At 36.8% G+C, this 14,976-nt stretch overlaps 1 protein-coding gene across 2 annotated transcripts in view; it reads right to left on the bottom strand.

The window, feature by feature from the left end:
• Positions 1–14,976, bottom strand: part of TPP2 (tripeptidyl peptidase 2) — a 52,686-nt gene that overhangs the window by 6,163 nt on the left and 31,547 nt on the right. The window contains exons 24-28 of one of the 2 annotated variants that reach the window (XM_059839306.1): positions 13,532–13,570; positions 6,876–7,027; positions 6,681–6,777; positions 5,675–5,805; positions 4,229–4,436 (exon numbers count right to left, since the gene is read on the bottom strand). In XM_059839306.1, the coding sequence (XP_059695289.1) occupies positions 4,229–4,436; positions 5,675–5,805; positions 6,681–6,777; positions 6,876–7,027; positions 13,532–13,570 (627 nt within the window). The remainder of the gene's footprint in view (positions 1–4,228; positions 4,437–5,674; positions 5,806–6,680; positions 6,778–6,875; positions 7,028–13,531; positions 13,571–14,976) is intronic. The other variant, XM_059839307.1, reaches the window with a different exon arrangement.

The raw sequence follows: 14,976 nt of genomic DNA, 5'->3' as shown, positions 1-14,976 counted from the left end.
ACAAAAGATGTTAGATAAGAAATAGTACTTTACAACTTGTACATATATTGGCCAAATTAAGCCTTATAGATAAAATACTGCAAGCATTATAAGATCACAGAAGTAAAGGTTATGATTCCTTGATATGTGTAAGGAAAATGTGAACTGAAGTGCTATTAAGATATAACAGAGAAAACAGCAGCTATCTGAATGTATAAAATCATCAAATAAACCTATTTGTAGTATCCAAAACCAAATTGTTAGATGAAAGAATAGTAATGACTTCAAAGTATTTGATATTATTTCAGAACTATATAATGAAATAATTATATAATATCATGAAAGCCAGCTTTTGCACAAAAGCAATTTGGGCCAAAAATTGTACAAAGAGCAATAAAAGGGTATTGAGAAAAGGTAATGCATACTTCTAGGATACTGGGGGGAAAATCACTGTTAAGATACTTTATTCCCCAAGCTAATGGCCTGGAATACTACATGTACTAGAAGCCAGACACATGAAAGTGTTTGGATGTCCACCTCCTAACTAGCCATTGGCTATAAAGATGTGTATTTAGGACAGTGAAATGCTGAAATTCTCTCTCTGAAGACATTTGTGGGGCTGAAGTATTTAAAAGCTAGAAGACACTCTCAAAAAAACTATGTTTGAATACAGCAATACTAAAATGCCTAATGAAACTTTTCTAGTATCCTAATGTTGTTACCTATGGAAACAGACTTGTAAAATCAATTAATTAATCATTTAAAGAGCTGATTAAAATATATCTACATTTACCTATAGGTAAAATACTAGGTTAAACAATACAATCTCTAGGTAATATACTCCATTTATATATAAGAACACTGAAGTTGTAATGTTTACAGTTCCCAGCAACTGAGCTTTTTCAGGTTCATATACATCTATAGTAATAAAACAGGCTTTCTTAGCTATGTTTGTTGATCTTTCTGTGCTCTATTAACTGCCCTATTATGAATAACAACCACATTAATTAAAAAAAATTACTCATTTTCATGGAAGCAAAGGGAGTTAAGGGAATCAAATACCCAGCAACACATTTTTAGCAGTGACTGAATATAATCAGATGGAACAGACAGCTGCATCTGACAATACAAAAAAACAGTATCAAGAAAAACAATCCAGGTTAAAGATGTTTAAAAGATAAGATGGAAAGGTATGGGCCTTTTACTTGCTTTTAAACTTACTTTTAAGTGTGACTTTTTGCTTTTCCCCCACGGCTAATAAAGGTAGAGAGGCATTACATTCTACAGATTGGTCATTCCCAATAACACACACACAACATCCTACTATTCTCCTGCAGCAGTTGTGTTTAAAACTGAGGATTTTGGCCTACAAATTTAAAGCCATGTTCTTGGAAAATAAACTAAAGTGCTATCATAAAGATGTTTGCATAATCTGTCAAATACTTGCTGCATAAAGCTGCCTTAACTGGAGTTTATACGAAATGCTTTTGTGTACACAGGGGACATAAATGTTTTCTTTTGTGTTTGGTTTAAGATGAACCTTTAGACAATAGCTGAAAGTATGAACAAATGCATTTACTATCAAAATTAAAGTTACTTCCCTACATACTTGCTAGAATATGGTGACAAGCAGGTTACTTCAGTGACAAACAGACAATTCAAAAGAACTACCAAATGCCCTGTGGTGCCCAGGTGCTACATCTGCAGAGGATAGATGAAACAAGGGACAGTATTTCATTTACTAGAGGTGAGAAGAAACACACAGAAAAGTGATGATGCTCCTGATTCCGCTTTAGAAACAACCTAAAAGAAAGCATGGTTTGGTTTTCAAAAATGTCATGGTCTCTTGGTTTTCAAAAATTTACTTAAGCTTTTAATTACTGACAGCTGCATGAACTTTATAGGAAGCTTAGAACTAAACACACTTAGAGCAATGCTTCTATCTTAAGTCATATATATATATCATCTATATATATCTATATATAGATATATATAGATATAAAATTGAATGATCAGTGCAGTACTTAAATGCCTGATTTTCATCCCTTCTCACCCAGATGTTCCATCTTTCGAGTGCCAGTACATAAAAGAAGAGGTCCACATTTTCATCTCCAACACAATGCTTCAGAATCAGCTGGCTGTCTCTTGACAACTCTCCTTTGAAGGACGTTCACACAAGGTCTATCTCCTATCTGACTTAGCTGCTCCACTTTCAATCTGTGCTGGTTTAGGATGGGCTAATTAATTTTCTTCATAGCAGCTGGTATGGGGCTTTGTTTTTGATTTGTGCTGCAAACAGTGTTGATAACTCAAATGTTTTAGCTGTTGCTGAGCAGTGCTTGCAGAGGCCACACCTTTTCTGCATCTCATCCCATTGCACCAGTGAGAAGGTTGGTGGTCCACAAGAAGTTGGGAGCAGATACAGCCAGGACAGCTGACCCCAACTGACCAAAGGGATATCCCACACCGTATGGCACTCAGAATATAAAGCTGGGTAAGAAGGAGAAAGGGGGGAGTTTTAGAGTAGTGGTGTTTGTCTTCCCAAATCATGGCTGCATATGATGAAGCCTGGTTTTCCTGGAGATGGCTGAACACCTGCCAGCCCATGGGAAGAGGTGAATGAATTCCTTGTTTTGTTTTGCTTGTGTGGAAGGCTTTTGTTTTACTGACTGTTTTTGCACCCAACAAGTAGCTCTGTAGGTCTTATAACAGTCAATCAGTTTAGATTTAAATTTGAGTAATAAAACTCAAAACAGAAGGAAAAAGAAGACATACTACATAAACAGGATGGAAGTTATTTCCATATGAAATGCTACAAAAATCTGGAGAAGTCTTGATCTTTTAGTATCAATTCAACACTACAGAATAATCAATTTTCAGAGCAAAACCAGAATATACACTTTCACAAATCCATGGTTAAGACAGTCAAAGAGAGAGGTTCCTAATCTGTAGAACTCAAATCAGAGTTACTTATTCCAGGCCCAAAGCACACAGCTCAGCAATGCTATCTGTCTTGAAATAAAAGCCGAAGAGTGAAACTCCCAACAAAATGTCTATACTGACATTCTTTCACTGAAATTATTCCCACCAGCTTCCAAAAAATAAAGAACAGGAGACAGAAATAAACCAGGGGTTACTATGCTGGAGCGAAGCACTGCATTTACAAACAGACAGCAGGAAAATCATGTGCCAAACAATATGATTGAAGCACAAAATCTGCTATCACATGATATTATCATCAGTTAACAATCAGAGGAGATATGCTGAAAAGATGTATGTGTACAAGGACATATACATTAAAGTGAGGAGGGTAAGCACCATCAACCTTCCTGACCAGGCCTCCACCTAAAGCACAAGTTCTTACAGGAAGTTTATCTACTGTCAAGGAAGTTAAATGCTTTATTTATTTATTTTTTTTCCTCTAGTCTTGTAAGTTTTTCTTTTGTAACTATCTGAAGCACTTTGGTTATTTTACACAATTATCAACAAATACCTTGGTCATTCCATCTTCCACTAAAACACAGCCATATGTGACAGTTAAGTTCAGAAACTAATTAACATCAATAGCTCAAAAGTTAAAAATACAAAGTCATAACCTCTCTAAATTAAAAGCTACGTAATTAATCACCTACAATGGATTTTTTTTTTTTCCCCTTCTGGAATTGCGGTCTTGAATGAAGGAGAAAAAAAATTCAGGTCTTAGGATCAGGAACTCTAAAATGACAGTGAAGTCCGTGCTAATAAATATGTAAGTGTAATAATTTCCAAGGGTTTCTTCCTTTACCTCTACAGACATTACTGACAGCAAAACACAAAACTTCTCTTGTCCACAGTGTGGAAGAGGCTACAGCATGCAGGACTGAACAGGGTGGGGTGCTGCACACCTCTGTGTGTACAGCTACAAGAGCACAGAGGTTAATCGACAATATTCCCTGGAAAGTACAGAAAGAAGCAATTCAATAAAGGAAGCAGCTTTTTGGTGGAAATCTGGTAATGTCTGACACCCTTCCCTCAACTTCTACATTCACTTGAACAGAGATGGGCTTACCATGGATTTCACAGGCTTGGCAAAATCTCCGTGGAAAAAGGTCATAAAGGAAGCACAATGCACAGGGGGGCCATCATGACAAAGTAGAAGGGAGGAATGTACAAGGCTGTGCACACAAAGGCAGTGCACATTCCAGAAAAAAACATCAGAAAACCCAACATGCAAATAAAAAAAAAAAACAAACCTGCTCTGGTCTCTTACCTTGCTGTCAGAAAGATCAGTCCATTTTGTTGTTTCCCAGAATGTCTCTGTCAAAGCTTCTGAGCAGCTTTCATGATCCTCATCTTTGCCTTCTGCATCACTGGAAGCAGCCCCTTCTTGGGTCTGCAGATGAAGAAGTTGGTCAGCCAGCGCACTTCCCTTTCGACAAAGTGCATCCACTAAAGTACTCTTCTGTTTTTCCATTTCGCTAGGGAGGGGAAAAAAAAAGTATGAAAATTATTTAGAATATTTTGTAGATACCTCCTTAAGAACAGAAACAGTGCTAACTCAGTTTAAGCTCAACATGTTTACAGTCATTAGTACACACAAGACTATTTACTAAATTAAACTAACCATAAAAGATTACCCAAAGACACTATGCATTAGAGATACTCAATCATTCTTCCAAGTACAAAATGCCTTAGATGATTTAAGGCAAGGGCAACTCAGGATTCTAAAAGTAAGTCAGCATCTAGAAATACAGCTTTATAGTTCCTGGCATTATAAACAGAGTGTCGAATCCACCACTACCATAAGCACATATAATTCTGCTGACTTCAAAGGAATTGCATCCATTTAAAGCACCATTGAATTTGGTGTTCAATTTCAGATGTTATATTCAAAACACATGACCTAATGGATCAACTTACCGAGAAATGTTTAGAATTAGGTTTATTATGTCAAGGCTTTGCTTTTATATCAGCAATTCTAGAATTACACACAAATCTGAACTCAGGATAGCTAGAACAGATGGACTAGCTTTACAACTGAAATGTGATATTTTATAGATAATCCACAAGGATGTATCTCCCATTTTAAGGGCCTAATACTCAGATCTGCTGTTCTGTTACTAAAACAGCACCATGCTACGCACAGCAAAATCCATCACTTATTCCCCAGACTAAGGTGTCACTTTCAAAATACTATCTTGCTAAGGATATACATGCTGATAGTACAGAGGAACAATCTGAAACTAAAGAACAATGGGTCTCAAATACTCTGAAGCATGGTCATCATGCTTTTTGCAAACGAAATCTCTTGCAAGCATGCAGTTACTTCTTTGGCTGATATAAATTTTGTCTTCAAATGCAGATGGGAAAGGTTGCAAAATATAAAGAAAAGGCAAGTAGCATTCAAAACAGATACTTCTACTGATACTACAGTGGTCCCTCTGAGCTTAGACTAAGCTTGATACAACAACTTAAAATCCCATTTTTCTGATACATTTAAATCCTGAAAGGATCCTTATTTATTTTACTGAATAAATAAAACAATGGAAGTTTCAGTGTCCCTGCATTCTGGAGATATACAACAATTCTGCTGTCATACTTTAAATTGTGTGTGCCACAAAAAAAAAAGTTGCAGTCATTCCATTTCTTACATGCAGAGACAAAATACATAGACTACAGAAATAGGATGCAGGAAAAATATTTACTGGGTAGGTACTTTTTTATAGTAGTTGCATCAGGCCTGGGATCAGTCTTCATGGCAAAATATACTGCTAATGCTGTTTGATCAATATGAGAAATTACTGTATTTGCAGCTTCAACGATTTCATCAAGTCTTTTCATTCGTTCCTAAAAGAAGAATATAAAACGTTTAGCACCATAAAATTGCTTCATTGTTGATTCTACTAACATTAGGGTGATTGCAAAGCTATGCAAAAATAACATTTGATCATTCAGTATGTTCTTTTCTCCATTTCATTCAAATTTTGCTTAAAACACCCTGGAAAGTCTACAAGATTTCCTGCATATTTAGTCCATTTCACTGAAAACAAACTGTGAAATAAGATTGGAGGTTGGAATATGCAAAATGCAGACTTTACAGAAAAAAAATCACCTTTCAGTACAAATCAGTACATATGTAAAATGTAGCAGTTATACAATTCAGAAATAAATATAAAATCAGAATGAAAAGAAAAATATTCAAGCTAGTGGCATATGCACAAAAGTATTTGCCTTCAAGATGAAAAAAAACCACACGCAAACTGTTCTGTTGACAGTTGACATTTTTGAGGACAGTAATGGAAACTAGATTTAGCTGTGTCACTTTAGGGAGTTACTGTCCTCAGCTGTCTGAGTCATGCTGCTAGGAGAAATTACAGTCCAGAAGAGAAACAGAATAGGATGTGTGTTTGTCTCAGTTTTATTCTGAATGGTGCCTACTATTGTACACTACATAAGTATGAAAAATTAAAATGTGTTTAACTGAACAAGGCATAACTTGATGAGCCAACACACTTTGGTCAGGCATAGTTTCTTTTATTCTGCTGTGGAATTAAGTAAATCACAGTCAAGGGAGGTACCTGTCACTCTAATTAGAAACTTTTGCCTTTTAATACTGCGTACAGTCACTTCAAGTTCAAATGTGCACGAAGAAAGACTTGTTAATGCTGTTAATGCTACATGGGTGTATTGAGACAAATCAAGTTTAAGAAGTGTTAAATAACCTTTTCAGAATCCAGCTGATGAAGTCTTGCAACGTACAGAGGAAGATGATTGGGAAATGCTTCTTTCAACTCACTATACATGTCAGGGGTATCCAGCCTAGAAGAGAAGAGGATATAGCATTAAAGTACAGATTCTGAGCATTTTTGTGAACTTCAACCTGCTTCAAGCTTGTGTAGTAATGACAGCAGACATACTTGGTCATCCACTGTATTTTTAGGTCTCTTAAAGCTTCAGCAAATTCTTCTTTTGCATCTTTTTCTTTTTCCTGTTCTTTTTCTTTCTCTTTGCTGCCATTTTTACTCTTTGATGGTGATGGTATCAGATGATAATGAACAGTAAGGACATCCTGGAGGTGGGAAAAGAGACACATACTCAGAGTGATACACTACACTTTTTTTGATGTCATATGAAAGCTAAATCATAGCCAGCAACTACTCTGAGTTACACATACAGCGAGTAAAAGTTCTGAGAGCAAAGATACTAGATAGTAAAAATTCAGGAACTGCTTTAAGTTTTTATTCTAAGCAATGCAAGGATGTAAATATTAAAACAGCACACTAGGTGTAAGAAAAGAAAGCCTAAAATTTAGCTAACTTGACATTTTTACATTCACATAATTTTACATAATATTAGTTAGGGAATAAAGTAGGTGGTTTTCTGTGTTTGTTGATAAAAAAGAAAATAACTTGATTAAAAGGATAAGGGATAAAAGACAGATCCTATCCTACAAATCTGGCAATAAACAAATTAATAAAGATGGCTGAATTCTAAAAAATAGTACCACTGCAGGATAAACATGAAACATGTCACAGAATATGTTTATTACTCCCAAGACACTATTTCTTCCATGTGCATACTGAATTATCTGATGCATCCAAAGTCAACTGATTTCCACTTTGCTGCTGCAGATTTTCCAGTTTCAGCTGTATCTCAGTTCTAATTAAGTAGACACAACAGCAAGATTTTTTTTTTAAACCTTAAATGGTAGCATAGAAATATGACTATAGTTTGAGTTCAAGCTACACTAGTCAACAACCACCATGAGAAAACCAGTTACAGCTATTTAAAAGGAAAATCCTAACACAGACCATGTTCTTGAAGTCCATTTCCTGACAATTTACAAAGAAGTTTGCAAACAAGGTAGCATTAGATTCCATCCACTGCTTCTAAAACATCAAACTGCTGGGTGAGGCCATTTGTTCATTTTGGTGTTAATGTTGCAATCTTTACACAATCCTCTCCCTGAACAGCAAGGGCACATGTCCCATTACTTTACATACAGGATACTGCACAGAGAAGATCACATAAGTTGAAATCCTCCAGATACCACTACTCTGTTGCAAAACGGTACAAAATATTGAGTTGTATGCTCAATTACTGTGGCAATTGAATTATTCTTACCAATTATTCCAGAATACATTTTTGGGAATGCTTCCCATAAACCAGGTCAGTGTTGTGTAGTAAAATGAACCCTTGTGTACAAAATGGAGTTAAAGTTACTTTAATAGCAAGTAAAATGGTGACAGAATTGGACTTCAACACTACACTTCTGAAACATTAAAAAACCATGCTGCAGAAAAATTTTATTTGAACTCATAGTTCAAACAGACCAGCATTCTGCTGTGGGTTACTGAACACAATATTGGTAAAAGTGACTTCAATATTCCCTTAAAAAAAATTTCAGCTACTTAATATGAAATCACAGAATCACAACATGGCCATTTAATTTTTTTTTTGAAAACTAGTTCTGATAACTAATCTGCATTAAAGTGTAGCTTTCATAGGAACTATCCTGCACACATGCATTGCAAGTATGAAGTGAACAACCAGTCAATACCCCTAAATGAGCCTCCAGCAAGACCTAGGCTACAGCATAACAAAACAGGTCACAGAAGTAAGTACATACAGGAAAATAAAGAGGTCAGGAACATGGTGTGGGGCTCACTAAGGTAATCAGAACAGTAGAAAGCAACAATATAGTTCACTAAAGCAAACCAGACATTTTAAGAAGAAGCGAGTTCAGCACAAAAATCTTAATTTACAATATCTTCTAAATGATGTTCTCTATCGAGACTAGTATTTTCCTAAGAAAGAAATCTGCCTAAGAAATATTCTTCCAAGAGTTGGGGACTTCCTTTTTGAAAGTCCATTTTCATTTCACTTGGCAGCATATTTTTGTAGTTATATATGTAGATGACCTCTGCATTCTCAAGCCTTATATGAGAAAGCTCTAGCTTGTTTCAAACCAAATATAATTGGATTAACAAAATCTCACTTAGGTGGATAAACACTTGCATTTTGAACAACTAACCCTATGTAGCTAAACCATCAACAGCAAAATGTCATCTCCCCATTTTCTCACATAGGTACTTTTGGTCTCATGAGGTTCTGCAAGCCTTACAAGGTATGACCACTGAAAGAAAAACAATGAGCTTCAGACACAGGCACCCTCCTCTCAAAAGAGCTTACAAAGCAGACTTCTCTACAGACCTCAAAATTATTTCATGGGATAATGTTTCGGTTATTATCACATTTAACTAACTATTACAGGGCATTAAGAGGGACTGAGGGCTTATTTATTTTATCTACAAACACTAGGATCATTTATAACTTGGCAACTCCCTAGGTATCTCAGAATGGCCCTGTCATTGCTATTACGGAAACATTCATCATTAGAGAATAAGGGGAACCAAGGCAGCTCTTCACAAATCAACACTCCAATCTGTTATTCAAATTTCTCTCTGACAGGAACAGAATTCCTAGACTAGTGTACTGGATTTCATTTTATTCATACCTATAAAAAGATAGAGAGCTATAGACAGAGAAAGACAGCAGGTGAGCATATTATCCACTGAAAAAATTTAGGGAAGCTTTCAAATTTACCCTCTAAAAAGATATGCAGCATTGAGCAATTGGGATGCATACAAGATACGCATTTCGGTCAGTGTACTCTGCGGAGTCTCGTAAGCCTCACTGGGTTTACTTTGAACTATAAACTACACACATAAACAAGCACAGTACCATCAAAACAGTCACCTCTTAAAGAGCTTAATTAACAGTTAATTTGGCTTCAAGATTTCAATTTAGATTTCTGTCTGGTGTTTTAACATCTAGTATTTTATATGTAAAACACACATAAAACTACTGTTATTTGTACTTCAAAGCATTCACAGCAAAGCTAACCACAGGGAAAAAAGCTCCCTCTAGGAACATATCCCAGGTCTCATTTTCCATTTAATAAGTATCTTCAAATTAATGCCTATTTGCACATACAGATGAATATACATATGGAATTTTAATCTGTTTTAAGATACATGCAATTTGTGCATTGTTCCTTATTTTTATGGCAACTCTCATTTAATGGAAAATTAATTAAGCTTCTTGGAGTCACCAGGCAGGCTTACACAAACTTGTATCAGACACATACTTCATCCTATTTCTGAATGCCTCATGGTTAAACAGGGGTAATATCTTAATGCTTAAAGGGAGTCACCACTTAACATCTGACTTCACAGTGGTATTTATTAGCCTTCCACTAGTACTTATCAATATTTGCACAATGCATTTCTTGCTTTAAACTGGGAGAAAGGATAGCAGGGAAAAAAGTAGAAACTTTCCATCCCTTGGCTAATTGTTACATATTGCTGTTCAAAAGGTGCATTATGTAAACCAACAAAAAGTCATTCTTACAGACCTGAAAAAGTCAGTATGTTTTTCATTCTAACTATGTTCTGGACAAAGCTTGGAGACAAGGGGAAAAAGAAATTAAGATTGTAACTGTGTTAGAAATGAAAACAAAGACACCTGTTTATTATGTGGCAAGAGCCCCTTGATATTTTTGTACAATATAAAAGAATTAACTATCTTTGGAAACCTAGGCTGCTATTTCCTGGCATAACCACAAACTTTTATGCAAAACAGAGGTGCAGTCAGGTGGATTGAAACCTGCTGAACATCTGGGCCCAGAGGGTGGTCAGTGACACACAGCTAGAGGTCAGTAACTAATTTTGTGCCCCAGGGGTCAGTTCTTTATTGAACATGTCTGATGTCATTATTAGTTACTGGGATGATGGAGGCAGAAGGCACCATCAGCACATTTGCAAGTGACACCAAACTGGGAGAAGTGGCTGAGATGCCAGGGAGTCTGCTGCCATCCAGAGGGACCTCAGAAGGCTGCAGAAATGAGCTCATCAGGAGCCTCATGAAGTTCAACAAAGAGAAGTGCAAGAACTGGAAAAGAATAAATCCAGGCACACTTCATGCTGGGAGCCATCCAGTAGGAAAGCAGCTTGGCATCCTGGTGGACACCAGGTTGAACATGAAACAGCAGTGTGCCCTTGTGGCAAAGAGGGCTACTAATCTTACAAGAGGGCCTGGACCTACCCTTGAAAAATAAGAAAATCTACAAAATCTACACATATTTTTTTGACTGACTGCATCACTGAAGAAATACATAAACAAGTTTTCTGTGCTGGAAAACATCTTAACTGCATGTAAATTTATGACAGGGCAAGGTAAATACCAAAATTTTTAAACTAGAAAGGCCTCTGAGTTGCATTCTCAGCAAAATGCATTAATTATTGGAGCTCTTACAGAACAATGCCCTGAACTACACTGTGTTTTATTTCACAGAATATGCCGAGTTGGAAGGGACTGAAAGATCATCAAGTCCAGTTTCTGGCCCTGCACAGCACCATCCCCAAGAGTCACACCATGTGCCCAAAAGTGTTGTCCAAACGCTTCTTGAACTTTGTCGGGTTGATGCTGTGACTTCTCTGGGAGCCCGTTCCAATGTCCTATCAACCTGTGAGTGAAGAACCTTCTTCTAATATCCAACCTAAACCTCCCCTGACACAACTTCAGGCTGCTTCAGGTCCTGCCACTGGTCACCACAGAGAAGAGACCAGTACCTGTGGCTCCAGTTCCCCTCATGAGGAAGTTGCAGACTGCAATGAGGTCTCCTTTCAGTCTCCTCCAGGCTGAACAGCCCAAGTGACCTCAGCCACAGCCACTCCTCATACAGCTTCCCCTCAAGGCCCTTCACAATCTTCGTTATCCTCCTCTGGACACTCTCTAATAGCTTAATATCTTTCTGATATTGGGGCATCCAAAACTGCACAGAATATTCAAGCTGAGACTACCTGAGCTGTGCAGAGCAGAGCAGAGCAGGTGCTGTTGTGCCTGATGCCCCCCAGGACACGCTTGGCCCTCCTGGCTGCCAGGGCACTGTTGACTCCCATTCAACTTCCCATCAACCAGGACCCCAGGTCCCTTTCCATGGCACTGCTTTCCAGCCTCTCACTCCCCAGTCTGTACTGTACATCCAGGGTTGCCCCAGCCCAGGTACAGAATCCAGCAGTTTCCCTTGCTGAATTTCATATGGGCTTTGATTGCCCAGCCCCAGATTTTGTCAAGATCTCTCTCAGGCCCTCCCTGCCTTATCAGCTCCTCCCAATTTAGTATTGTCTGTGGACTTGCTGAGTATCCCTTACAGTCCTGTATCCAACTCATTATGAAGATGTTGAAGAGCACAGGGCTGAAGATGGAGCCCTGAAGAAATCCACTAGTTTATCTGCTGCTAGTACACCGATGAGTAATAGATGAAATAACAAGAAGGACCACTTTTATTTTGACTTGGGTGGTTTTAGGGCTCAGATCTGAAAACAAATCTGTGTTCTAGAACCAAAGAGGAAAAAAATCAAGGAAAAAAAACCCCAAAAACCACAACCTCTGGAATCTATTTACTAGGTTTCATTATTAAAATTCTATTATTACTATAGTTTAATTCCCTTGTTAGAGATTCACTTAGTGAAGATCTTATACCCTATTTACCAGGAAGTCATGCATTCACATGGGATTTTAAATTATCTTTCAGAAAGTGATCTGAGTGATTTTCAGGTATGAAAATAAAACTCAGCAACATACACTAAAATCTTCCTTGGAAAGCCTAATCTCATTCCTTCATGGTTATTATACCAAGATGAGAGTAAGTTAGCAGGCTCTGGTTCCAGCTTACTATTCACAAAATAACGAAGCATGACTATAAGCTACATTTTTCACAGTTCTCAACAGGAATCCTGGCTAATCTGCAAGTCACTCCAGAACAAAGTACCTTGAAATCAACAGAAAGTAAATACCTCTACAACTTAAGAACAAGAAAAAACCCAGTAACCTTATGTAGGTAGTTTAGTGAAATATATTTTTGCATTTTTTTAAACAAACTGTTTTATACTGACTCCTGGTAAAATACTGTATTACCTGATATGAAAATACAATAAAGCACAATATTAAACACTGTTATACTAAAAGTCACTCCCTTTCTAAACTATCTGATACATGTTCCAAAATTCATTCTGTGAATACTACTACCTGCTATGTGACTGTATAAACTCTAGCTTCCTGGTATGTTTTTTATAACTGTAAAGAAGACAACTATCAATTTAGTAGACTGAGAATACACTTAGATATTCAATTATTCAATTCAAAGTTCATATTTGATCCTCAATCTGCAGACAGAAAGGCAGAAACACTTGCCACAAAAATCTTGACCACAAACACTGAACATTCCTGAGTATTTAAGAACAAGAAAAATTGCAGATCACTAACAGCACATGCATTTTTACAGCACTTATGGCAGAAGTACACAGATGCTCACGTGCCTCTCAGCTATGTGTTACAGTAGTGTTTTGTCATTCTACCAGTAAACATACTTAAGGTGCTGAAGTAAATAACTCAGGTCTAAGCAGGTAGATGAAGGAGACAAATTAAAAACCAAGACTGGTAGACAAATTCTTTAAGTCATATGCAAAAAGACTTCAGTATATCTTTTTCAAAAACTAACATTCAGTACCTTTTTAAATTTTCCTTGTCGCTTTGCTGCAGACTGCCCCTGGGAGTTAGAATAACATACTGTAAGAAAACATGCACACACCACACAGGATGGAGACACCTTCTCTGTACAATTACAGTTATACTTCCAACCTACAGATTTGCAACTTTTAGAGAGTCACATGTATGATCAAACATGCTCTTAAAGCATGCTCTTTCAGGTTTTTAAAATTAATAAACCAACGCATCACTGTATATACAATCCATTACTTCTGCAATATAAGCAAGTGTTGTTAACCACTTAGCTTTAAATAATAAATTACAGAAATTCAGCCTCAGAATTTTAGATTTTTGACTCTTTAATGGCATTGTTCTCTTTCATAATAAATACAGACAAATTAGATACACTTTCCCTTACCTTGCATCCACTCACTGACTTAGAGACAACTTTGCTGCCTAATCCTCCTTTTTTGTCTCCTGATACATATTAAGGTTCACTAAAGGCAGCAGAAAGTATCAGAAGCTATTTGATACCATCCTTTTTCCGCTGAAATATGACCATAATAGTAATGCCTTCAGCTATGACATGAGGAACACCTCAGCTAGAATTTCTTCCTGTGTAAGATCTTAAGTATTCTCCATCATATGAAATTTGACAGGCTGTATCTACCTATCTCATCTCCTGCTTCCTATCCGAGAAACCACTGTATATAGCCAATTAGTCTGGTTTTAAAATAAAATATGCAAGACTGCAACCAATAGTTTAAGGAAGTGCACAATGCTAGCTAGGGAAACTAAATTATCATGGATTTCATAAAAGCACACTTGTGACCTCGCAGGTACCACAAAGAAATATTAAACTAGGTATTTTAGAGCTCCTAGTTACTGGGTTTTTCCTCACTGATAAACAAATTCTCCTAATACATTCTCATCTGCAGTTACATGCAATCTGCCCCAAAAGTACAACCATTCAGATTGAATTAACTAAACTTTTATGCTTAACAATATCTAAAGGTACATGCCAACCTACTCTCAGAAACTTATTTTCTATGAAGACATACTCTAGTTTTATACATGTTGTTCAGCCACATCAAGTGGTATATGCATACAGATCAACTACTTCTGAGTACTAACAATCATCAGGATTTACTAAAATTTAGTCTCAGGCTTACCATCTGTTTAAAAACGGCTAATGAAATCTTCTAAACACTGTAGCAGCAGATACACAGAAAAGTGACAGTTACTATACTATAATCACTGTTGCATCATAGAGTCATACAAGTTAAAAAACGTTTTTCACAAGATGCTGTGTCATAAGCAAAAAAGATCCTTCATCTTTTTTCCTAGCCTCACACACAGAGATCTTATACCATGCTGTTGAAGCATACAATCATACTAGTGGTTGACAACAACAGTGTGTAGCAGGTAAGAAAATCTGTATATGCATTTGAGTCAGCAAAATTCCTA

This window comes from Haemorhous mexicanus, chromosome 2 (genome assembly GCF_027477595.1).
Source record: "Haemorhous mexicanus isolate bHaeMex1 chromosome 2, bHaeMex1.pri, whole genome shotgun sequence".
Classification (NCBI taxonomy): Eukaryota; Metazoa; Chordata; class Aves; order Passeriformes; family Fringillidae; genus Haemorhous; species Haemorhous mexicanus.
The sequence above is the reverse complement of the archived record's forward strand: the minus strand, read 5'-3'. Positions and strand labels throughout refer to the sequence as shown.